Source organism: Phalangium opilio, unplaced genomic scaffold, assembly GCF_054372755.1.
Source record: "Phalangium opilio isolate 3A_F unplaced genomic scaffold, DU_Popi_V2 ptg000011l_1, whole genome shotgun sequence".
NCBI lineage: Eukaryota > Metazoa > Arthropoda > Arachnida > Opiliones > Phalangiidae > Phalangium > Phalangium opilio.
Window position 1 is genome coordinate 8,403,509 of NW_028324147.1, and position 27,586 is coordinate 8,431,094.

A 27,586-nucleotide genomic window follows, 5' to 3' on the forward strand; every position below is an offset into this window, starting at 1 on the left:
AACGCTAATTATTATGTTGTAATGCCATGTGGGAATTTAAACCCGAATTAGGTATAGGTGTATATTTTTATTGGAGGTCTTCAGAAGGATTCATTAAGAAAGATCAACTGCATATGGGCTTAAAATGAATTCACGAATGAAGTAATGAAGTAATGAAAGTAATGGTTAGAGATTGAATAAAGCAGAATTAATTAAAATTCTTTGCGCGTGATTTTTTATGTTAATATTGTAAGAATATTTTTGAGGGGTCAAGAAACAGACACCACAGTGACTCAAGGTTGTCAAGGGTCTCAAAATTGAGACGAGCTAACTCTCCCGTCAATATATAGTAAAATTATCTTAATTCTCTCAAATTTTCCTTAATTGCGGCTGTGTTGTTTGCCCGGGCCGATATGTTGAACTTGCGCTCCATGCAGAGAAGTTTCAAGTTTTTAAAAAAATTGTCCGAAAAATGTTATCGAAAAAGTCTATGACTTTAAAAGTATTTCCTTCCAAGGGCGTTTGAAGTTCTTGTGAAATTAAACTGTTAAACGTTTTTCAGTCAATATTATTTATTGTGACCATAAGTTTATAAGATATGTTCACCATAAGTTTGTCACTGGTTACAAACTGGAGCTTGTCATGAGGTCATAGTCTCGTAAACCGACGCCTGGTGAGGCGCTGTCAAAGGCTTAGTAAAGAGAATAAATAGGAAGATGGAAGTCCTGCAAAATTAACCGAGTGTAGTACTTCAATTCTCGCTTGTCGTTCTGCTAGAACTCGCTCGACCTGTAAGTCCATAGCATTACGAAGTATATTTAGTGTCATACATACTTATGGAAGGAATATATCTTATAAACTAATGATGTCACACATACGGAATTGTGGGTACATATCTCATTGATTTCATTTCCTATTGGTAACTCTACGTTATTCCTGAATTCCGGTATACAAAATGCATCCGACAACTGAAAGAATTAAATTGCAAAGTGCGTGCGATATTTCCAAGTAAACGGCGCGAGATTTTCTTTCATTTCCATAATTTTAAGTTGAAATTAAACTACAACCAAGCTACGTCGTAACGTTCATTTTTTTGCCTGACTGTACCCTAAGGTTCATTACACTTTCAGGGGTAGAAAAAAACCCACCACGGAAGATGGCAGTTAAGCGGAAGAAGAGCCGCGCCGCAGTTTCCTGATGTAAAATATTCGTAGGCGATAAGTTAATAGCGAATTAACCTAGATAAAAGGGATAAAATTGGGAAGACGTAACTTTTGCTTTATTAACTGGGATTACCTCGAATGAACCCAGGGGCGATGCTCAATTTTTTTACTAAGAAGGGTACGGAGGATGTATAAAGAATGATATACTATAACTCACGTTACTTTACAGTATAGCTCAAAGGCGGGAATAGCTATTGATAAATGATGTTAGCAGTGTCAAGTAATATTAGTTATTAACATGGATGTATTATAACGGGTGATATCCTTCCGGAAAAAGCGGTATAGGGGGCGCTAGAGTCGTTTTTAATAAAGATTGATAATTACGCGTGGTTATGCAGTCAACTTCAGGGGGAGTTTGCCTAAGTATACTATATAAAAAACACCGTGATATGGGTTTACATTAATAGTAAATTCCGGTTGATTTTTATCATAGCGCCATGGGGTAAAAAGCGACTATAGTCAATTGCAGTTTATGTAAGTACGCAATTTTCTATTAGAAATATCGGAATCTGTTGTCAAAATCTAAGCATTCTAATGTTGAAACTATATATACGTAGTTGCACCCTAAGTATGGCTAATTTTTACTAAAAGAACTATACCAGTTTTCAATGGAATTTCGGTGTATTTTCAAGGTGGTAAGTAACTATAAACGAAGCTATCGCTCTAACGTAATTAGAATACACCCTTACTTCCGATTTCAACTTCAATTTGCACTACTGACTAAACCATAGATGATACCGTATCGTTATGCCATAGTAAAGTACTGGAAATACCCTTGATTTTACAGTAATCTTCGCTTGAAAATTACCACGTTAAAAAAGGGGACTTTCTTTTTTTTTCTGCATGCTCCTGGAGTTCTAATTGTTTAGATTTGTGTACAGGCGTGGAAGATGGTTCAGAGTTTTTTGTTCTTACGTGGGCTGATACTTATATAATACCCTGTAACAAAAGGGGGCACTAGCCCCCTCCCGGAATGTCCCGTATTGATTTGGCGGGAAGCTCGCAATTTTTTTTACAGTATCTTTTCATCGGATTCCAATAAAAGTATAGAGGGGGGCTTCATTTTAGGCCCACGTTCCCCAACCCTTCATCTATTGTGTTTGTTATTTAGAGGGTGAAAAAATTTTAGAAGACAAAAAGCTGATTCAAAATTTGTTTAAAGGAGAGGTGGACCACCGAGGACACTAGTCCCTAGAATTTTTAATATTATCATTTTTTTTAACTTCCCAAATAACGTATAAAATAATGAATACTTCAAATTGGAATTATTAGAGATGTGAAATTACCGTAATTTTTAAAAAATGGTAATTTTCCGGGTAAATTACAGAATTTCCGGGTAAATTACAGAAATATTACCGGTAAATTACCAATAAAAATTTTGGAATAACATAATTACCGTAATTTAGGGTATTTTATATTTTCATAGGCGGTAATTTACGTAATTTACTGGTAAATTACCATTCTAAAATTACGGTAAGATATAAATCGGTAATTTACACCGTATTTGGCATCACTGGTCCCAGGCAGTCTGGGAAATAGCACACGTCCTCTGGCCCAAAATCAGTTTATTAATTGCTTGGACCAGTTTTAAACTCAAGAAGTGAGGGTTATTAATTGCAAATCTATGGGAAAAAACTAAGGGGGACAAGTTTAAGGACCAGTTTATTATTTTTTGACACCAGTGGGTACCACTGGTCCAAAGGACTAGTTTAAAAAATATTCTTATTTCCCAGACTGGTACAGGATTGGATCTTGTCGTCTGCATGCTTTACAGACAGGTAAGCCTAACGCGTGGGCTCTACATGGTAAGTTAAGTCTGTGTTTGACGGTCTTAGGTTAAGTTACATTTTGTGGAAGGGCTTGGCTTTAGTACGAGATAGTGAGGTATCAATTTAATTCAACAGATGACAGCGACTGTAGCAAAGTAAGCCTTGGCTCTACGAACAATAGTTGTTCATTGGCTGTTGTTTTGTTTCTAGAATTTGCCGTATCAATTTGATAGATGGCGGCATAGTGCGTGTTAGTGAATTCCTGATTCGTGACGTATTCGTGACGTATTCGTGCATCTAAACAAACAGGCTAGATCGGTGTATATTTTGGGAAATTCAAATAGAGCGAGCTAATGTCTTTTTAACTATTATTCTAACCTTAAAACATTTTTAGGAGTAACAAAAAGTGGATATTCAAATTCTACGCTTCTAAAGAGATAAAATGAACTACTTTGAAATGGAAAATGATTGCTAATATTGTCTTTAATATTATAGTAACATGATTGTTTTCATTAACAAGTAGCATACTTTTAAATGGCCCATTAAGTATGGAAATAAAGTCTTATAATTTTAATTAAATACTATACTAAAATTAAACCCATTAAGATGTATATTTATATTAGAACGATTTTCCTTATAGAATTAGCTTAAATAATATTACACGATCGGATAAAAATCAACCCACGTGTCTTCCCGTAAGTTCCGTTCCGTATATAACATTATCAAATTATATAGACAAAACGGCGGGAAATGTTTCCCGCGTTTTCCGTTATATATGGCGCGAGCGGTTTCCTATATATATATTATCCACCTGTAGCTTCCTCGCGGGCGCGCGCGGGCGGAATTCACCACCTCAAAGCGCGTGCTTTTATTTTTATGATCAAACAGTATAGCGCTGGTGGAAAAAGAGCGCCAAAATAAAGCGGGAAAAACCTTAGGACAACCACGTGCTGCCAATCTCCCCGGATTTTTTCTTTTTTTTTCTTTTACGCGATTTTCTCTTTAAAACGATTGAGGAGGGGAAAGAGCCACCACTCCCAAGGGGGAAATATTTCCCCTTTTAGTTTTCTTTCTATATATCCCCTATCAAGGGACGGATATAGATTATTTTTGATCGAGCGGATCTTTTAGTTTTAAGCCTTGGAAGGGGACGAGGACCGTTTTTTTTTTCTTTTTCACTTTCTTTCGGTTTAACTTTAAAAAGCATTTTGGCAAACATCAATCAAGAATTGGCTCCCGCTAGACAGAGTGACAGACCAATAAATATATGCAAATAATAAATAATATTATATTCCTTGATACTAAACTAAATAAATCTACTTTAGCAGCAGGTTTACAACAAATAAAAATTTGTGTATGTGTATTAGTGGAAAGATTAAAGCCAAAACCGAGGGGTCCGACATTTTCAACAACAAAAAAAAAACGTACGGGATTTCGCCAAAAAAAAAAATTCTACTGCAAGTTGTTTTTCCCTCAGCAGTACAGGCAGGGTTGCCACAGAATTTTCGGAACCAAATTCCCTTACTTTTCCAGGTTCTACCTGACATTTTCTGAGATTTTCCCTGACCATTTTAGGCCGATAGTGTAAATCTTTAGAGCACGGTTTAAGTGCTTATAATTAAATAAACTCTCTACATTAAGTTTTCCAATGTATTTGTTTGATTAAGAAACATTTTAACTATAAATAACAGTCTAAGAGATTTTTTTTAGAGAGCATTCACTTTATAAAAACAATTCTAGACATTTTTAAGCACTGCTCTAGAGTTTTCTGTGTTAAGAGAGGATGAGGAGAAACTTTAATTACTCTTTCAATAAAGACTTATCCCCAGAAATTTTACCAACTAAAATCAAATTCCCTGACTTTGCTGAAACTTTTAAATTCCCTGACTTTGCTGAAACTTTTAAATTCCCTGACCTTTTCGGCCAATTTTTCCAGGTTTTCCTTGACCCGTGGCAACCCTGACTTTATTTTAGAATTGAAGTTAGTTCGGATCGGTTCATATTATTCTCGATTCTACTTGAAATCCTTGAACTACGAGACGGTGTATATTGCGGTAAAAACAACTAGTAGGCGAGTATTTTTATCGGTCTAATTCTAATATTCAGTGATTTTGTGTGAAAGATTTCTCAAGAAACGTACGGGATTTCGTGTAAATGTCGGACCCCTCGGATAAAATTTTCTTGGGTTTAAATCATTCACTACTGCTAAAAACGGCCGCTAGAATATACAGGGTGTTTTTGATAAGTCGGAAATAAATTAAGGGGGATGTTCTTTGGGAAATCGATTTTTAGTCGAAAATGCAACTTCTATCTCCATTTTGCCACAAGGGACACTGTTTTCGACTTATGATTTGAATGTTTTAGAGATGACCCCTTAATTAAATTAGAAATCTTGTCTAAATCAATTTCTTAATTAAATTTAAAGTTTAATTTTTAAAACACTCCAAGCTTAACTCTAAAACAGTGGCCCGGTCGACGGCAAAATGGAGATAGAAGTTACATTTTCGACTCAAAATCGTTCATAGAACATACCCCTTAATTAGGGCAGACTTATCAGAAACACCCTGTATTGTAAATAATCATCTGAATATAATGTGTATTAGGTTTATTTAACAAACCCAGGGCGCAAATTAACATTACCCCTGGAAGATAACATCATTGTTAAGCAAGCGAGGAAGGCTTTCTGCAAGAAGCCACGCTTATTTGCTTAACTGGGATGGAAGCTTTCAGGGATATTGTCTCTGCCAACTAGATTTGGCCACAGAGATGACATCCTTTAAGACAATTGTTACATTTCAGCAGTAGCTTCTGCCAATCTCAATCATCAGATGAGGAAGTATAGGAAGGCAGCCCAACTTGCGCGGTTTTTTCGAATGATAAATCGTCCGATATACAAGAGCTAAGTCTAACTTCCGGATATTACGGAACTACATTGGATTAATACTGGACATATCGACTTCCGGTCAATGACTAATTAAATTTGAAGCAGTAAATACTTCGAAAGACTTTTTGGAGCAAAACATTCCGTAAGAGAAACGTTTCAGAAAAATAATAGATACATACATTTAGTTGAAGAAATTATTAAAATGGAAGTGGTTAAGGTAAAAAATTGCTTTTGAGAATTGAAATTTCGGCGTCGCCTGATATGAAGTACTGAATCAATTGGAAACAGTGTCGATAAAAATCATTAATTCCATATAAAAATAGATGCAAAGTTAAAGAAATCTCGTAGGATTTTTGAGCTTAAACTTTTACAGGGTGTTGCTCTTTGTCATGCCATTTACTATATTTACGTTATGCTGTTAATGTGTCACTACTCTTGAAATACTGTTATGTTTGTTATCTAAAATATAACAAATACCAAAAGGTTTCTAAGAGACTTTCCATAAGTATGACACTCCGTATACACACTTCGTAATGCTAGAGACTTACAGATTGAGCTAGTTCGAGATCGACGCGAGAATTAACGGCACTCCGTTAATTTTGCAGTGCATCTTCCTATTTAGTCCGTACTAAGCCTTTGACAGCGCCTCACTAGTAGTCAGGGTAGGAAATAAGACAGGTTTACAAGTCCAAAACCAGTTTATTAATTGCTCGGACCAGTTTATTTATTCCAAAACTTGGGGTCAGTGGTCCCAGAGACCACTTTATTAATTATGGTTTTTGGAAAAAATAGACGGTGAGTCACTAGGCGTCCCTTTACAATACTATGACGTTTCATCTACGTTACTTCATGACAAGCTAAACTTATGGAAGAAATCTTAGAACTTATGCAAATACCTAATTACAAGCCTGCACAGAGAGTGCACGGTCAAAGGTGACACGCAACACCCACTACACGCTTTAATCTATATATTCTCGATATAACTGAATCAATTCAAGATAATAGCGTCCGATCGTTCCCCAAGTTATTTCGTGACCTAACGCACTTAAACAAAGCGAAGATTTCTAAAAAAAGGTTTTTCTAAGGTCCCTCGTAAGTCATATTTAGCAGAGGAAAAAAATAAAGAGAATGTTCTCGGTTATATTAAGATAAAATTAGACTGCGAAGAAAGGCAATGTAGATCGTTTCCAATACTTAAGAGGGTCCTTATTGAAAATGGAGGATAAAAGGTTTGGTCCTTTCACCAATGGGGTTGCTCTAATTCGTTATCAAATCTCATAGAAAAAACAATTAAATCGTCAAGAAAAATGAAATACGCATAATTTCCGAGAATTTTTAACAATCGTTTTATTTTTCCCGCCAAAATATCTACGCTGATCAGTACTGATCTGTCTTTTTATGAAGATCGGTTCGGAGCGCAACTCGGGTCGAGCGCGTGACCAATGTAATACGAGGAAAAGGTGATCACGATTTACCAATGGAACACGAAAAAACTTTTCAGAGCACTCCGAGAACGCCCGGAGAAGTCCAATGGAATTCGCTATAAATGTACTTCCTCAACATACGAAGGCACCTTTGGCAAAGGCTTAGTATTGCTGTGTTCTTCATGCCTAATGTACAAGGACGCGCGTTGAACTCATTGCGAAAAACGTTCTACGTACAAGACTAGACTATATTTCAGTGCGTGTTCAAGGCAAATTTTGACCAGAGTTCTAAGTTACTAAACCCTAAAAAAACTATCTGAACCAGTAGTAGACCCATATTGCTAACTTCTCCATGCCTAATGTCATGAACGCGCGTTGAACTCATCACGAAAAACGTTCTACGAACAAGACTCCACTATATTTCAGTGCGTGTTCAAGGCAAAATTTGACCAGAGTTCAAAGTAACTAGGCCTAGGCCCCTAAAAACTATCTGAACCAGTAGAAGACCCATATTGCTAACTTCTCCATGCCTAATGTACAAGGACGCGCGTTGAACTCATCACGAAAAACATTCTACGAACAAGACTCCACTATATTTCAGTGCGTGTTCCAAGGCAAATTTTGACCAGAGTTCAACGCTACTGGCGCCTAAAAAACTATTTGCACCAGTAAAAGAGCCATAATCGGAATAAAACACTAGTCGTATCTCAGCTTGAAATACATCTTTATATATATAAAGGCGCTGAATGAAAATCCATCTTTCGAGGAGGGTGCAGGATGGGGGTGAAGGAAGACTTCCCTTTTTCCGGAAATGATATATATCCTTTCGCGCTTTTTTACCAAAGGAGCTGCTAGCAAAAGGGGTGTGAGGGGCTTGGCTTGGCTGGGGCTCTCTTTAAGAGGGGGTAGTAGGAGCTTAAAGGGTTAGGAATTTTTTCAATCTGCAGTGCGGCATAGCAAGGCCCCTGACGTCAAAAGCCTATCAAAAGGGGGGGACCTGGGTTACAATGAGGGGTTCTTTCCTTCTTCGCGCCCCCCCTCAACTGAAGTAGTAGTAGTTGTAGTAGTAATACAAGTAGGCCCGGGGAAGGGGTGTCGCGAGCAAGGGGTATTTGGAGCGCATAACCATAAGGAAAGTAGGGCAACCGCCCAAGCTTTTCCTACAAAAAAACCCAAGATGTTGGGCACCAGACTAATTTGAAGTCGAAAAGTGCTACCTACAACTCCGGATTAATTGAGATTATTAAGGACAGGTACGATCTTATTGGTAAATTAATGTGCTAAAAACGTCGAGCATGCGTGTTTAGTGACCTGAGCACCATTAAGCATAGAAGAACATAACTAGCGCGTCTAGCTTTAAACAGCGCTGTGAAACATTTACCGACCTTGATATACCACAAAAGTGTAAATATATATCCTAACATCAACCAGAGATTCGATATGACGGGGACAATTCTTACGTTTTTGCAATTACGGGTACTAATTCTTAAGTTTTTGCAATTAAGGGGACAATTCTTACGTTTGTTGCAATTACGGGGACAATGTTTACGAGACAATTCTTCGCTATTGCATCTTTCAAGGGGTTATCTTTACCATTAAGTTGACTCTAGTCAATACTCAATAGTACCACACTCGCGACAAGCCCAAAAACTGTGGCTTATACCATTAAAGTATTATTGTACTAACAACCTCAAAGCGACGTTTATAGATCTAGGACCGGGGCTTGTTGTCAATAAGAGTTTTATTCCTACCTCAACGCCGTTCCACATGTAGTGAACGTCGTGCGGCGAGTTGTGCGTAGGTACTCCAACGTGATGAGCGTGGTCGGCCATCATGGACATCCAGTGGACGAGGCCGGACGACGGGCTGACTGGGCGGACGCTAGACGACCCCGAAGACAAGCCGCCCCCGCCGCCTCCTCCGCCACCGCTCTTAGCGTGCGCATCTGGGGCCGGAGACCACACCAACGCCGCTTTCTACATCATCGCACCAAGAAGGAACGCCACATCCAATGATGACATCAAAATAAAACAAGAAAAAAAACAAAAAGAAAACCGAATAAATAAATATGAAACAAACCATCTAGCTTATAAGAAATTATAAACAATAAAAACCTCCTCGTATGTAAACATACTATTTGATGTAAAGAAGTTAAAAATTCTTGAAGTAAGGGGTGTCGAGAGAGTTTGTGGGTCCCTTCAAGACAACCCAGGACCCAATCAAGACAAGCCAGATCCCCTACAAGGTTCGGGAACCCAAGGCAAGACCGACCCTCTAAACGGTCCCGCGCGTGTGGAAACCGTGGGAAACTGACCAAATTGACCCACCCTCTCGACGGTCCCGCGCGTAAAGCTTAGCATTTAAAACCAAATTAGAATTTACATTTTGGGTTTTAAGTTAACTTGTCTAAGGAAATTTGTGCAATGACTGCGACTTTCGTGCAGGGACCTAAGCCCTAAAACATTTTCATTATAAATAATGTTATTCAAAAAATTACCAGACAAGGTAATTAATTAAAATCAATTTACGACATAATTATACCTAAATTAGTAGAGTAACTAATTATAATAAACCTAATTCTTCCAGAAAGGTATATTACCTTCCGTATAAAATCAACCACAATTAACGCGGCAATCATGATTTTACACGATTAAAATCAATCTTAAAACTAAGTAGATTTCTTGATTTGATTAAAATCAATTTACGACCCAAATCAGTTAAGTAATTAGTAAATCTCATTCTTACAGAAAGGTATATTACCTACCGTATAAAATCAAGCACAATTACCGCGGCAATCATGATTTCACACAATTAAAATCAATCTTAAAACTAAGTAGATTTCTTAATAGTAAATTCTATTACCGTTCTTAAAATATGAATCAACAATAAAATAAGCAGCTTCAATTCAGTATCGTAAAAAAAAAACATTGTTACAAAAAGATTAATATTAAACTAGAGAAGAATTGACCCACGCATGCGTTCTCAAAAAAAATAAAAAAATGACCTATTATCAACATAAATCTCACGTGGGAAATTAAGAAAAAAATTTGGTCTAAAAACGTTTTGTGGCGGAATTCGGCTAAGCAAACACTTTGTTAAATATATCAGTATTAATAGATTAATCGCCTATATAATATATTGTATTGCGGTTGAATTTATTTTCGCTTCCTGATTTTACTTGGAAAAAAAAAAAAAAAACTTTGATCAGTCGCTCATCCGTATTAAATATTAGAATAATTTCAATTTTTTTTTCTTTTTCCATAACAAATCGTTTTTTGCTTTTGAGTGTGATTTTGCTATCATATATTAGAGGGTATCGAAATACCAAAGTCATTTTTTTATATGACACTATAGTAAAATGTGGGGTCGGACACGTACTGTAGGTATGGATGGCTATGTAGAATCTTATTGGATATTCAGCGCCATCTGGATAATAAAATTGAGGGAACGTCGGAGTTCAAAATTGAATTTGTGCATTTTTAAATAGGGAGTCTGGCTGATTATAATTTATCTACAGGGTGTTTCTAATGAGTCTGATATAAATTAAAAAGTGTGTTCTTAGGGTCAAACTACGTGGAAAGGTCATGGGGTCTACAACGCTTAGTTATGGAGATATCGGCTCCCAAACATGATTGGCCCTTAGAATAAGGAAACAGTCAACACACTTGGATTGAAAATAATTAAAAAATAGATCATATTATAAGTAAACGCCCTAACTGACTGATCATCAACGTTCAGCCCAAACCTTGTTCTTAGGGTCAATTTGAGTGGAAAGGTCATCAAAGAACATGGGGTCTACAACATTTAGTTAAGGAGATATCGGCTCCCAAACATAATTGGCCCTTAAAACAAGGAAACAGTCAACACGTGGGGTAATAAGAATAAAAATAAATAAATAAATAAGTAAAAACACACCCTGTATACCTAAATATTAAACTTCCTGTCCAAACCACATTACTTAGGAAGCTAAATAATATTACACGAGGTATCATTCAATTTTAACGAAAAAGAAATAGGATATTTTCAATTTTGTGACATAATCAAAGATATCATTTAGACACCTTGATTGCAATAAACGTATGTTTAATAAAAATTTGAAAATAGTAGAAGACCCCTCGAGAATTGAAGCTTACAACTGGGGCGTGAAAGATAGAAGCTGTGAAAAAACCACCAAAAAATTTGCAAAAATTTCAAAAGAACAAATTCATCTAAAAGCCGCCATACACCACCATTTTTTGGATCGGAGTTTTTTTTATATATTTTTGCGGGAAAATAGAATGAAGAAAAAGGCCCCGTTTTCAGGTGGATGTCTAACGAAATCGACACGATACCTACGTAAGGGGGATTCCGCAAATGATATTTACCTTTCAATAGGCTTAACTTCATTGCTTCTGAAGTTTAACACTAGTTTTTAGACGAAAATTGGTGGTTCAAAAGCTAGATTAAGGTTCGTTTCAAGTAGAGTTTTCAGTAAGAGTTACTGGGTATTGGAACCTGAGATTGGATTCAGATTAAGACACAAGTCTAATGGAGTCCTCTTTAATAAAGTATAACGGAAAGAAATTAATAAATTAATTATAATTAAGGTGCTTTTTAATAACCTTAATTAAGAACTTGGGAAAATGACAATTTACAAGAATGGCAAAGGCTTAAATGAGCAGTGCAACTTGAACTCGATTGAGTTTGGTTTGAAAAACATATTTCTAATATTTAAAACCCCAATTTGCCCATTAATAAAACCCATTTTTTATTTTAAATTTTAAGTTAATTACGTTTACGTTTCTTACCTACGAAATACCTTACGATTATTCCTAGTACCATAAGTTCATAACATATGTTCCATAAGTTTGTCACTGGTTACAAACTGGAGCTTTTCATGAAGTGACGTAGGTAGTGATAGATTCAAGGTAAAGCGACGCCTGGTGAGGCGCTGTCAAAGGCTTAATACAGACTAAATAGGAAGATGGACTGCAAATTAACCGAGTGTAGGACTTCAATTCTCGCTTGTCGTTCTGCTAGAACTAGCTGGAGCTGTAAGTCTCTAGCATTAAAAAGTATAGGTAGCGTCATACTTATGGAAGGAACATACCTTATAAACTTACGGTAGTACAGTAAACTGGGCATGAAATAAGCAATGTTGGGGTCCGTGGGGAGGGGGCCAAAAATATATTCCTTTGAAACGCGTAACCCCCGTCCATGAGAGAAAAAATTAGACTAGTCTAGCGTAGAAATAAGAAGAAAAAAATGAAAATAAAGCTTTTTTGTTCAGAATAGTCTAAAACTCGTATGGCAGATATCACTCGTCTCCGAGATGCTTGATATCAATAGCTCCGATCCCGTTGTGACAATAGTGCCCAGATACGCTGGGAATGGATTGAAAAGGGAAAATTCACTATGGCGTAAAGACTAGGGGCCCCTAACTAGAAGAAGAGGCGAATTTTGAGGGGTTTTTAGAAATTTTTCCTATTCAAGTTGAGAAGAAGAAGAAAAATCTTTTGATATCCCGGCGGAGAAATAAGTTTCTCTCTCTCGCTCGCTCTCTCTGCTAAGAGTGAGCTAGCCTCCGTATTTGCGGGGCTCCCTCCTCTCATTTGGGACCTCTGACAGGGGTCTGGCTTGGGGGCGCTTCGTGGGGTCAAACTCATTGTTAAAGAAGCCCGGATAAAAATCCTCCAGTGAAAGTTTTCCACCGTTCTTCCCTCGACAAACTTTCACCTTACGCACTCTCCTCTCCAATTTCTCACGTGGTGGAATTTTCAGCAAATTCTTACACTGAAATTTGACCCACGTGTTAAGGCGTTTGGGTGCGGACTCCAAATCTACCGGTATTATCTTAACAAACGTGTGTATGTACAAGAAAAACTGTGTGTTTATTACCATAAATACTAAGGGAGATTAGACTATGTAATGACGTCACAAAGTAGTTATGAAAACGATTAAAAGAACATTGAAACTGTTATCGCGAGGAATTATGGTTAGCCATTCCACTGAGGGTTGCCACGAAATTTTCAGATTCAAATTTCCTTTTCCATATTTTCCCCGACATTTTCCAGGTTTTCCCCGACCTTTTCCAGGTTTTCCCTGACATTTCCCTGACGTTTATTTAAGATTTTCCGTGACGTTTTGAGGCTCAATTGTTATTGTTCAAAGATGGAGTGATACAAGAAAACCAGTTTGATTAAATCGTATTTTATAAATATTAAACCTAAACATTGATTTTGAGTCGAAAATGTAACCTCTATCTCCATTTTGCCGTCCGGGTCACTGTTTTCGAGTTATGATTTGAGTGTTTTAGGGATGACCCCTTAATTAAATTAAAAATCAATGTCATTCAGTTTCTTATTTAAATTTAAGTGGTCATCCGAAAAAAACTCCATCCAATCTTAACTCGAAAACAGTATCCCGGACCCCAAATTTCATAGAACAATTTCCACTCAAAATCGCCCAAAGCACATCCCCTTAACTTATGGCAGACTTATCAGAAACACCCTTTATACCTTTTTTCGTAACTGCAGACTTCCCACTGTAATACTACTTACGCAGTCAGTCTTGCCGTTCAACTAAGTCTACATTGTCAAAGTAACTCTTGACCAAAACCGATAGTTAAAAAACCCTGATAAAGAATAACAGTTCTAAACTGATAAACCGTATATAGAATCTTAAGTTGAAAAGAGCGGAAAGTTCGTGTCCAGTTACTCAGCGCTAGCAAAAGATTTTCGCCTAAATATAAACCCGCTTTGAAAAAAAAAAAAAAAACTTGTCCAGACTGTATTGTGTCCGAAGCTTTTTTCATTCCCTTGAAAAAAGTGAAAGTAAGTTCCGTTTGCATCCTCGAGGGGGTAGGCATGTCTGGGACCATTTAGGGGTTCTATGGTTCTTTGCACCGCCAAGAAAAAATTATAAAACCGGGATAGGTTGGCCCTATTGTCCCGTATAAGGGAACCCGGGATATCCCGAAGGTTGGCGTATTGCTTGGTTCATGGTTACCTGAGAGAGGTATAATATATGACTAAGAACTAACCACCGCTGCACAAGGACCGGTATATTTTTGTTGTTGACTAACAGTATATACGAGCGATATTGTGTTGTAAGCATTCATATTGGGTAGCGTACAAATATTTGGGGTTTTTATGGCGCGTTTTCTAACGGGGTTTGATATATATATATAAACCTGTAAACCCTCGTAAATCACGTGACGTAATCTACCTGTATGCAAGCGTGTTCAATAAGAAAAATAATAATAATAATATTGTTGTGATGTTTATATTGACCGAGTTATTGGAGCAAATTTGTTTATTTATTGGTAGTAATTTCGGAATAAGGGATTCTAACATACATGGCGTATTTTGCAAGTTCTTTTTTCACAGTTGAGTATAGATAGTTTTCACACATGGAGGATTCATACCATTTGCACCTGGAAGCCAGGCTACCTGGAGGACAACAGTATGCGAGTTTTTGTCCTCCAGGTAGCCTGGCTTCCAGGTGCAAATGGTATGAATCGTCCATGTGTGAAAACTATCTATTGGTTATTTTTGGATGTTCAATATATAGTTTTCAGACTAGGGAGCGTTGATACTATTAATACCAGGACTGGCTACCTGGCACTGCGTTTTGTTTGCCAAGTAGCCTGGTCGAGCTCCTTGTGCAAATGGTATCAATCCTTCTAGTCTGAAAACTTTTCACATCTGAGTATTAGTTATTTTTGGATGTTTAATATGTAGTTTTCAGACTAGGGAGCGTTGATACTATTAATACCAGGAGGCCGGGCTACCTGGCACAGTACTTGGTCCGCCAAGTAGCCTGGTCTCCTTGTGCAAATGGTATCAATCCTTCTAGTCTGAAAACTTTTCACATCTGAGTATTAGTTATTTGTGGATGTTCAATATGTAGTTTTCAGACTAGGGAGGATTGTTACCATTAACACCAGGAGGCCAGGCTACCTGGCACAGTACTTGGTCCGCCAAGTAGCCTGGTGTCTTTGTGTAAATGGTATGCTTAGAAAATTATGTATATCTTTTTATCATCTAGTTGTTATCCCTTAAGACAATCTTACTGAGGAGGATTAACAACAACTTCAACAGATAATGAAACATCCATGAAATACTCCCGAATGATTTTAAAATTCAAATTAGTTCGATATTATATGGATATAATTTTAAATTTGCACCTTCGACCAATCGCGTAACGTCCTGCCTTTCTTCTGGTTGAGAAAATATACGTGAGGCACTGGAATGGATATCAATTTAGCGCAATTTTTATCAAATTTTGCGCTAAATTTCATTCGACATGGAGCCGCGTGAGACGTTAATTTTCTTAACAAGATGGGAGACAGGGCGTTACGGGATTGGTCGAAAGTGCAAATTTCAAATTATCCATAAAGAACTATTTTGAATTTTGAAATTATTCGGACTATTTTCTAGTTGTTTCGCTATGCATATTGGTCTTATAATTAGTAGAAGAATCGATTAAAAAAACCACTTCATTTTCCTTTTCACCCTCACTTTGAAATAGAGTCAAAATTGAAAATATAATTATGCTTGAAATGGAAATTCTACATCATCTATTCAGTTATGGCTAAGAAAAACAACTATATATCATTAAACAATTAATCCTTCCTCTCTTAAACAGCTAATCATAGAATTTTCATCACTCCATGAAGTTTGTAAAAGCGAGATTCAGGAGCTAATAAATTTTCTTGTTCCTTCTACGAAGTTCAAAGTTTAAAATACCTTCGATACCTTAGCGGGCCACGGAGATTGTTGCTGATGGTTCTACACTCAGTTTTATCTCAAACTTTTAAAAAAGTCTAAATTATATTCAATAAAATAAATGAAGAGCGATTCGATGAAAAATGAACAGAATTTCCAAGAAAATATAGATGTGAAATACCGTAACTTTTATTTTTTGAAAGGTAAATCCCCGATTCAAGTTTTCGTTAAAATACGATTTACCGTTTTTCTAGTAAATTTAAAGTAATTTAAGTTCAGTAGTACATTTGTCTTTCCAAATGACAAAAATACTTAAATATAGAGGTAATTTCTGATGTTCTTTGGGCCAATTTTGAGTCTAAAATGTAACTTCTATCACCATTTTGACCGTCGGCCGGGACACCGTTTTCAAGTTAAGATTGTCCAGAGTATTTTACGGAATGGCCCCTTAAATTTAATTAACTAACTAAGAAACTCAAAGACAATGATTTCTAATTTAAATAAGGTTTCATCCGTAAAATACTCCAAACATGACTCGAAAACGGTAGCCCCGGAACATAGAACATTTTCGACTGCAATTAATTACTGACCGAACTTTCAGAAACACCCTGTATGTACCGGCTCACATCTCTATTTAAAAGATAATAAACGAAACATTCGTTGGAGCGTAAGAGAAATTCCCCATTCGAATTCATAGCATTTTGATGATATCAGTGATAAGAAATCACATGGAGATTTTTCCTTCAGATCTGGGGTATAAGTTACGCGTTTAAATGTACTATAGTCGTAGCACTAGTTTTATAAACCTTGAGTCTTGGATTTACAAGCCTAAACAAAACCAGACTCTTTGAGATCGGCTTGGAACGTCTCGAAATTTCACCTACTTTAACATGGATCTTATTTCGATTCGTGTATACTTCAATATTTCATTTTCATAATATTTTTTTGGCATTGTATTTGTAATTAAAAAATATATGACAATTCGGGTAAATATTTTTAGTAACGAATCCAAACAATATCCATACTCAAATGGGCAAAATTTCAAAACGTTTAGGTGATCATGTTTTCACAAACCAATCCACTTTTTACGTATTAGCATTCTAACACTAATCTAACTTATTCAATAAGTATTCTATAATGTCGTCGTTTTGCTTTCGGTTTGCTCCAATTGCTCCGGGAGCATTGAAAATATATCGCGTGCAAAGAAAACAAACAAACCAGCGAAATGGACCCGTAAAATTTGTTGGCGCAATTATTGCATAAGTAGCGACTAGCGCCTCATTAAAGAAAACAAAACGCAAAACCTCGATTGGCAACGTTGATTTAGAGTAAAAAGGTGAATTAGATTACCGAATACATGGAGGACGTTCCTCCGAGCATGCCAAGACGCGGGACGTTGAATGAGGAATCCTTTCTATTGGGGGGTGGCAAAGGGCAATAGTGTTGCGGGTGATGGTGTCCGTTGGTGGCGTAAAAGCGGGGGGCGGAACCATCCCCGCAAGCCTCCGTCTCCGAGACCCCCACCACTAGAGTGCCGTCTTCCTCCTTGACCAAATGACCGGACAACGGCGAACCCCCCGGCGGCGACCCGCAACGACGAAAGTTCAAAGGTTGATGCGACGACGGATGCAACTCCAAACAAGACTGCATCGAACGATAACCCAACACGACAATTATTTACTTCTTCGATGGACAATTAAAAATCGACAACATCTTCAATCTTATAATTCAATTCTTTTGAAATTTTCACCAAGGCAGCTTAAAACTGTCGCAAAAGTTTAGCGCTTTGAAGTCATCATAAACGCTTTCGAAAATTAGCACTTTGAAATCTTCACTTTTATATTAAGTTTCGGACAAATTTTTAAACCTTTCTGATGTTTCTTCTTAAGGTATATTTAATTTTAAACCTTTGAAAAACACCAACGAACTTTTTTAAAGCGAAATCTTACACTTTTCGTAACATTGGAAAGACTCGGTTTCGGTTTCGGTTTTTGAATCACACTCGGAAAAAATACGACGATCAATTTACTAAAATTTGAGCCAGCACAGTGATTTAAATAGTCCGTAAAACACTTATTACTCACGTTTAACCTTTCATCTATCTAATAAACCGACTTTATTTTATCCTATTTTCGGTAAAAACTCTAGTAATGATGAAACAAATGATCTACGCGGGATCTCTAGAGAGGTTGGCCAGTACGTCCCCTGTTGCGGGGCGATTTACGGGCGAAGATACTTTTCAAGGGGGAGGGCGATATCGGTGTAGAAGAGGAAAAAAACAAGGTTGTCACGCGCGTCTTTTGCCGCCAATTCGGGGAAAGCGCGCGAAAAACTTTCGGCGTAAAAATTCACGCGACTCTGACGCCTCGAGGCAAAAACGGGAATAAATTTTTTGCCAGCTCGCGGACTCGACCCGTCGGAGAATCGCGCGAGAAAAGTAAGAAAACGTCACCGAGACTGCGCGGTACCGACTCCTTTATAAAAAAAATCCTACACACGCACCAGGCAGCCAGCCGAAGGAAGAAGAAGCGTCGAGGCAAGCGAGCCTAACCTCGTTGCCGCTCTATCGGAATCTAGAGCCACTCTTTTCAGAGAGAAGATTTTTCCAAAAAGTCCCGACTGGCGAAGGGAGGGCGCTACTTGTCCCGCTAAAGGAGGAGAACGAAATGATCCCACTGAGGGGGAGAAGAGGTTTGGCCCCCGTACTGGTATTACGTATGGGCGAAGGAGTCTTTTTCTAGGGGGTGGGACGAGGTGGAATTTAAAACAGGGAGGGGAGGAAGGAATTCTTCCAGCGTCTTAAGACGTTTTAGGCTTAAGATTGGGTTAACGGGGGGGGGGGGGGTATGGATGGATGGTGGTTTAGGCAAAGCAGCGCGCCGCCGCCAGAAGAAGAAGAAGCGAGAAACGGGAGGTGGTTTATTTGGAACCGAAACGTAACGCCATTTTACCCAGCCCCTCATTCTAAACTTCAGGAAAGGCTCAAACGTTCCGACGAATCTAGTAAATGATCAGATGAAATTGTTGAGGGAATCTGCTAGAATGTTATAGAATATGAAATCGTACGAATTCTGTTAAATTTTAATTTTTTCAAATAGACGTGTGTCAATGCGTGTAATATTAAAGTTTTTCGTTCAACTGGGTTTATTATTAAATAAAACAACCATCTTTCCGTGCGAAAAGGGTTTGGATCAGATTCGAGGTCGTCCGGAGTCTGCGCGTGATTTTCGTACACATCGCACACAGTTTTTGGCGCGAGATGAAAGCGCGCGCTTTTGGGTTGCACGCGCGCGGGACGCGGGCGGCTTTTCCTCTCGACTAGGATTATGATTTAAAGGCGGAAGGAGTCCACGCCTTTCACCAGTGCCGGTTCGCGCGCGTCCGAGTTTTAAAATCGCGCCGGCGCGAGGTTTTTCGGACTGTATGTGGAGCGATTTTCCCCGCGTTACGCGCCAACGACGGCCAATTGGGCATCAGAATAGGGGGTTAAAGGGGGAAGAGACGAGGGTCCTAGGACCAACCCCCGTTAAGAGGGTGGTTCCCGCCAAATATGCAGATCAGCTCATTTGCTAAATTATTTTAAGACGTGACGAAACTAGGTTGGGACCGGTAATTACTCGGACCTAGAATTATACCCCCGACTTAAGAGGGGTGGGGGATTAAAAGAATGGGGGAATACGCCCCCATCCAAGGATGACGAAAAGTAATTAAAAATATATATAAATATTTAACGTAACCTATTTTATAGCAAATTTCGTAAAAATTCCTGCTAAATTCGTAAAGAATAAAAATATGAAGAATGAAACCCCTGGTGGGACGTTTTTCCTTATACACAAGTGTTGGGCAGTTGAAAATACGTTGAGGTTAAAATAATAATGCAAAATAAATTTAAATTTAACTGCAAATTTAAAATATTAAATTCTAATTTTAATTAAGTAAAGAGTGTAAACATCGATATACAATTTTCAATCGTACTCCTAGCATTCGACAGGATTTTAAATAAAATATTTTGTAATGCAATATTTATTCATTATTCAAATCTTTCTCGTTCCCCTATACTTTGTGTTTCAAACAACGTAACTTTACAGCGTTAACGTAGAATAGCTGCCCCTTATATCTCCCTTCTATTAAACCCCAGTATCATCAATATCACACACATTAAAAATACACCATCCATCAATATAGTTTTCTCCCTTAAATGTTGCCCGTTTCGTTTAGACAATCTTAACTAACAACAATCGAAATTTATATTATTATCAGTAACATAAGTTTATAAGATATATTCCATCCATAAGTAAGACACAATCTATACTTCGTAATGCTAAAGACTTACAGCTAGAGCTAGTTCGAGAACGACAAGCGAGAATTACTCGGTTAATTTTGCAGTGCATCTTCCTATTTAGTCTGCATTACTAAGCCTTTGCTAACGCCTCACCAGGCCTCGCTTTACGAGAATCTATGACCCACGTCACATCATGACAAGCTCCAGTTTGTAACCAGTGACAAACTTGTTATGAACTTATGGTTTTAGGATTAACAGTCTCTATTTAAGCATCGTTTTATTGAATTTGGAAGACACAAAAAAAGGTTAGTTTCCAAAAACCACACCACACAATCGGTTAAATTACAGTCCATCTTCCTATTTAGTCTGTATTTACTAAGCCTTTGACAGCGCCTCACCAGGCCTCGCATGAAGGTGAATATATGACGTTTCACCCACTTCATATTGCAGTCCATCTTCCTATTTAGTCTATATTTACTAAGCCTTTGATAGCACCTCACCAGGCGTCGCATTACGAAGGTCATGTAACCAGTCGGCTCTCAGTAACCAGTGACAAACTTATATAACATATCTTATGAACTTACGTCAGTAAGTAAGTAAATATTTTCAATCTCATTAACTAGATAGTTATCTAGAGCGTCTTTCTTTAAATTATAAATCGAATTTGTAGCGCCTAAAGATAAAAATTCAACGTTTAAAAACGTCCTTACAAATAACTAGGCCTATACCCAATATATATAGGGATACCGTTATTTGTCCCAGAACAGAATGGGGTTTAAAAAGGAATATACTATTTACTATAGGATGGGGAGAGAAAAAAAACTTTTGTCATTTTTTTTTTCTCTCGGATCCAAGCACCCAAACAAACGGCGGCCGTGGTCAGAGAAAAACGCTTTATACGACCAACCAGTTTCGGAAGATTCGTAAGATGGAGGGAGAGAAAGAGAGAGAGAGGGATAGGGAAAGGGATGAAAAAAACTAAAGGCAGCCTGTAATAGACCTCTATTCTTTTTTTATTATAGCATCTCAGTCAATGGAGAAAAGACTCCGCTGCCATAGAGAAGAGACAGAAGAAAAAATGCCCGATGTGCTTGCTCTAAGCCAAATACAAATAAGTCTTTAAAAATTAGTTTTTCCGAATGATTACCTACGGCCTATCATTAATTATTATAATTTTTTATGTAAGTCAATCGCTAAGGTCGTTTTTTTTAATTAAAATCAATTTTGTTTTGATTATATTTTTCTTTTTTTATGTTAAACAGTGTTGTCTTGAGTATGTTTGTTATTTAAAATATTAAAAGTTTTGTCTTTAATATGTTTCTTTTTAATATGTAAAGTTTTACCTTGGATATGATTTTATTTTAAAAAATGTTTCTCTTGGACATTATTGTATTTTAAAAATATTAAAAGTTTTGTTTCGGATATGTTTTTTATCTACGTAAAAGATTCGCGGTTTTAGTTTGAAATTTTTCAGTTTTCGTCGGGCAGTATCGAGATGGCACCACCTCGGTAAGCGCCTTTTACTCAGCCCACGGAGCTGTATTGTAATCCGTGCTCAGCCATAGCTTACTCGATCATGTCTTACTTACTCGTGATCAAGTGAGCTATGTTTAGAATTCTTAACAGTATCTGTAATTTTGCATTCGGTAATTTTATTAAATCCCCATATATATGCGAATTGTTTCAAGTCGTCTGCTCTCACGTCTGAACAGGGAAATGAATTTCCCAGTACTATCAAAACGCAATAAACAATACGACCGACGGGAACGTAACATTTTAGTTTTTACTGTAGTCTGATTGGTCCTTAACAATCATAAAATTTTAAATACTGTCGTTATATCATGAAGCCAATATTTCAGTGCAAACATCTATATCATAAACAGTTACATATTAAGTTACGTTTTAAGTCGATAGTAAATTGATAAATTACGAAGTTATCCCAATTTGTTAGTAAAGACTCAAAAATTGGAAGATATTTAATATTTTCTTTTGTAACATTAGCAGCGTTTTGAGACGACGTACGTCGAATTGAAAAGTCTAGCAGACGCAAAAAGCATTATAGGGGTTGCCCTTTTCAAGTCATTTTCCCCAAATCGAAACCCGCATCGATAAAAAAAAACGTCTCGGTTAAGAAAGAAAGAAAAAAAATGGTTTTTGAAAAAGAGTGATATTGTAAAAAAAAGAGCATCGGCAAAAGATGGAACTCGAGGTTTTTAGGAAAATTTGAGCGTATCGCTATTTAATGAAATGCTAATATTATGGAAACCACCGACAAACCGACCCATGCACCCGAGAATCGAGAGAAGACCGATCCCCATGCAACGACCAAAAAAACGTTTGAAAAAATATGAGCGATTTTTAAAAAGTCTCTCCCCCTCTTCCCCCTTCCCCTTCGAAGAGAGACAATTTTTTTGAATTGTCACGAAAAATATTTTTCTTTTTACAGTTAGCGCTCGCTTTTTATAACATTTTTCTATCTCTCTCTTTTAAATCTGACAAAAGGGTATTTTTTAACGTCAGTGACTTATTGTTATTGTAATGTGGCGCTAAACTACCGTTAAGAGCGTTATTAAACAACTATTTACAACAAGGTTCCATCAGACATATTACCATAAAAAATTGCACGTGGAGATGAGTGATTTAAACAAACAACAGTTAATTTGTACATGTAGATTTAAACATAAGGCAAAAAAGCGACAGTTCAGTTCAAACCTAGCGTAACACACAACAAAGTATGACTATAACCATTTTAGCTTCGCGTGAGCGTTCAAATATCACGGTGATGCTGTAGAGAACCAAGAATAGTGAAGGGAAAAACATGGAATCAATTGAATCTTTGAACGTTTTCGTGTCTTGGGTTCTAGGTTAGTGTTTAACGTAATCTAGAATGTGGTTAGTTTAAATTGTTTGGTCTTCATAGTTTTTGTTGAAGACCCAATCAGACTAAAATCTTACAATCCTGTCGGTCACTTCCGTTGCGTCGGTACGTTCATTACCCTGTGCAGACACGAGAGCAGACGACTTATGGTGATTTTTAAACCAAGAGTCCAAGACGTTTAGATACAAAAATAACCGAATCCAACCCTAAAACTTTCCATATATCGTCTGCTAAAGCATAGGTAACTCGATCAAGCGTCAGTAATGCATGATCGAGTGAGGGTCTTGGCAGTACTACGTCATGCAACGTCACGCTACGTTCCACTAGTGCTTAAAACATACCAGGAGGAGGGCTTATATAGCTTTCATTTTGTGAAGAAAACATACCATAATGGCGCTGGGGGCGGAGTTAAGCCCGAATTGCCAAGTCCCTATTGTATCGTGTTTTATACAACTCCCAATCTCCCATCAATTTCTAACAGGCGCAATGGAATTTACACTGGCAATCTCTATCTTCATAAGTTTCTGTTAATGTTCTTTTATCTGGTTAAAATTTCTACTCAACTGGATCATAACTAACGAAGTTTCAAGATTACTGAACACTCTGTAGAGCTTTAAGGGATATCCTTTGAAACTGATTTGAAAAGGATCTAGAGTTGTAAACGCAGAAGGCACCGTTAAGTCAGTTACGCCTCAAGATGGAATTATGAAGAGTTTGTCATGATTGGAGGAGACGTTTCTCAGGTACCAATATTTCCATCAGTTTAATACAAAATCTGACTAGTAATTAAAAATATTAATTGAGTAAATGCCCTTAATTACAAAGGAAAATTAAAATAATGAAGAATGAATATTCCAGCTAATATTATTCGAAGCTCTCATTTGCATGGTGATTTAGTCCAGCTACGTATGAGACTTATAATTAATACCACCCTCTAAAAGGTTAATAAAAAAATCCTTCATGTGCAATACCCTATTTTTTAAGTACTGAAGGTATTTTGACTCTTTTCTCCGTTTTTGGGGATTGCAACTTTAGACAGGAACTTCGTAGACCATACCCTCAATCCCAGTTTGAATTTCCAACAGTATTCAATTCTACTCTGGCTTCTGTACGAAAGAAATTTTCTATGGCTTTAAAAGCACAATGCATCCTTCATCTATAGTGTACTCTAGAGTTGAAAAGGGAATGAACCTGTCGTCCAACATCTGGATGACCCGAATTCCTCCACGCACGGCCACTTTCGGGGTTTTTTAGAGCGCTCTGCTGCTACGAGCTACTCTGGGGTAAGAAGGGGAAGCGCGAATCTCGCCCGGATAGAACTGGGGTTTGAACCCTAGCAAAAGCAACGGTGTTGAGGGGATGTTGGGGGTGGGGGTATTGGGACGTCATCATGCAGACGAGCCTCGTCATTAGGGGGCGCTGTTGGCGCAATCGACGAAAAACGTTCTTTCAATTCCGAAGTACGTCGCTAACTTCGTGTCGATCGCATAGACATCGCGAGTATGCACGAGACGTTACAAATTGTCGTAATTTTTAAATTACCCATCCAGATTTTGAGAAAGTTACACAATGCTGTCGGTAATTTATTTTTTCACGCGTATATGGTCTATTAAACGTACTTTATAACTAATTTGGGTGTTTTAAACAACGCGAATTAATGGGAAAATGAGTGGAAGTAAAATAGGCTAATTTTTTAGTCTCTGGCAGTCTATAGAAGCTTTGTTTTACTAAAAAAGGTTTCTGATTTTGAGCGCCAAAATTTGGAAACTGTTTGGTAAATTACCATCCATTGTTTAAAATACCGTATGATATAAATCGGTAATTAACCGCGGTATTAGGTAAATTACCGGTAAGTTACGGTTGTAAATTACCGATTCACATCTCTATGTATTACATTCTGATAAGTGCGATGCTTGTTTTTCAATAAATCCGCATTACCACTGAGTGCTCTAAAGCAATGAAATCGTTCGTCGTGCATGCAGCTTGTATATTCGGAATTGAGCATGATGTTCGAACAAAAAGAGTATCAGAACTTGCACTGGGTAAGCTACTTTCCTTCTCTTACTATCGCACACATGTCTCATGTTGTACGCGGTTGTAATGCAAACAGTTGCGCTAATTCGTTCTATTCCGCTGGTAAAAGAAAGAAGCTCTCGATTGGTTATTTCTTTTTGCATCTATTAGGTTATGTTAGCTACGGAGAATGAGGAATATTGGTGGTGTATTAAAACGAGGGGAATGTTTACTGAGAAAAACTCGTGCAGTTCTTCTAACTGATCATAATATCGCATTTCACTACTGAAAGAAATTTCACTATTTTCGAAGTTTAACGCGGTGAAATTCAGATTAATACAAAACTTGACGAGAGAAGGGGTCACCACTAGAAGGCGCTTCAAACTCATTCAAGTTGCGCATTATATAGCTCAATTTGGCGCGCAATACTACATCTACAAATATGCGCAGCTTGACGAGGGAAAGGGTCACCTCGAGATGGCGCTTCCACTCATCCAAGTTGCGTATTATATACCGTAATTTGACGCGCAATACTACATCTTCTAATATGCGCAGTCTCAAATTGTAGTCCCCATTTCGAACAGCTTAGCAGCGATGATAATAGAGATGAAGGTAAGTTTATAATATCTATGGAAGAATTGCGGAGGTTGCCCAGCTACCCAGAACTACGCTATAGAAGGACTAGAAAGGACTTGAGGGGAAAAAAAATCTAGCGCAGTTTTTTTCTTCTTACTGGTGTATAGGAATCCTTTAGGTTCTCAACGTTGTATGTTTCGGGTTCCAGGGCATAAAAAAAATCGATGGCGGGAAAGGACTTACTCCTTCCTACACTCTACCTAAGGCAACAATGTAACTGGTCAACGTTAGAAAAAGCTGTAATACACGAACATAAACTCGCGTTCCTAATCTGGTGGTATAACTCTGACAAAAGCAGTGTTCAAACATGACAGTATATTAAAAAATTTGTCTACATTATTTGCCTATAACGCGCCCTTCAAAAGGGCATTCATAACAGTCAATTGTTATCTCCATCTAGTTGCACCTTCGTGAATTGTCCCACATACACCAAAATTGGTCCAATTGGTGAACTTAACTAGGGGAAACTCGACACGCCAACGTCCGAAAACTGGCATCTTTGAGTCACATGAACATCACGTGGTATGGATTAATTTTATTGAGGATTAAGTTTGTTTCTTTAATTCCGAGAGACTGAAACTGACTTGTAAATTTAAATTAAAGATACGTTGAACTTAATTACATATAAATTGAAGTGTTGATCTAATTTAACTGTTTGTTAAATGTAGATGAATCATTTTAGACCAAGGCTTACAAATGGTCCTAACACAAAGCGCAAGGATTGGACGTTGGGTTGTATATTTTACATTGGCATATTAACAATGGAGTTTTACTCAACTAATTGAACATTCCAATAACTGGACCAACGAGTTGCGGGTAAAAATTTACTGTTGTATAAGTCCTGATGCGTTTAGACCAAGGCTTACGAATGGGCCTAACGTAAAATACATTGATTGGACGTTGGAAAGCATATTTTTCATTAGCATTTAAACAGATTAGTTTGACTAACTAATTGAACATTCCAAGTAACTGGACCGACGAGTTGCGGGTAAAAATTTACTGTTGTAAAAGTCCTGATGCATTTAGACCAAGGCTTACGAATGGGCCGAACATAAAATACAATGACTGAACATTGGATTGTATGTTTTTCATTATCATTTGAACGGTGGAGTTTGATAAAAAAATTGAGCATTTCAACTAGTTTCGGATAAAAATTGTCTGGTAGCCCCAAAAGTTAGTCTTCATCAACCTCTTCAACTTCGTGGCACTTTTTAGAGTCACGACTAAATGGAATATTGCATATATTCAATTCCTTTTTTAGAGCGACCAGGGACTACGGGCAGGAGTTGAAGAGGGTGTATTGGCTTAGTGACCTAGTGCGCGGCCCCGATCGGCTCTAAATCTATTTACAGGCGTGGAGGGTGCTCTCTAAAAGAACGAAGGAGTAGTAAGGACAAGAAAAAATCTGATTGATGGACAAGCAACCCCGAGTAATAAAAAAAATAGTAAGGAGGGAGATATACCTATAAAGAGCGTGGAGAGAAAGAGATCTGTCAGGGACGATCCGGAAACAAATAGATAGACCTGTTCGAATAAATATACTAGCGAAACACTCCTATCGCCTTTAAGGACGCTAAATTCAATTTACTACAGATATATTTATATATACTGTATAAAAAGTTGTTTTGGATAATTCCACGCTAGTTTTTTTTATAAAAATTAGAAAATCATCGGTGAAATATTTCTAGAAAAACCTATATTGAAACTAAATGCAAATTAAAAACTAATTTATTCAAGCACGATTAAAAAACTTTATACTAATTTTTCTGAATATTGGAAAATGCACTATT

The 27,586-nt window shown here is 37.4% G+C and overlaps 1 protein-coding gene and 1 long non-coding RNA gene across 12 annotated transcripts in view; one reads left to right on the forward strand and one right to left on the reverse strand.

The window, feature by feature from the left end:
- Positions 1-27,586, reverse strand: part of LOC149710210 (zinc finger protein rotund-like) — a 411,108-nt gene that overhangs the window by 238,077 nt on the left and 145,445 nt on the right. For 6 of the 11 annotated variants that reach the window (XM_089860326.1, XM_089860333.1, XM_089860354.1 and 3 more), the window contains one exon: positions 9,031-9,255. In XM_089860326.1, the coding sequence (XP_089716452.1) occupies positions 9,031-9,255 (225 nt within the window). Of the gene's footprint in view, positions 1-9,030; positions 9,256-17,337; positions 18,606-27,586 lie in introns of those variants that run through there. The other 5 variants (XM_089860315.1, XM_089860320.1, XM_089860297.1 and 2 more) reach the window with 5 other exon arrangements.
- On the forward strand, positions 25,853-27,484 carry LOC149710212 (uncharacterized). The gene is made up of 3 exons (XR_016375675.1): positions 25,853-26,318; positions 26,465-26,969; positions 27,058-27,484. It is a non-coding gene; the product is annotated as an uncharacterized LOC149710212 (long non-coding RNA).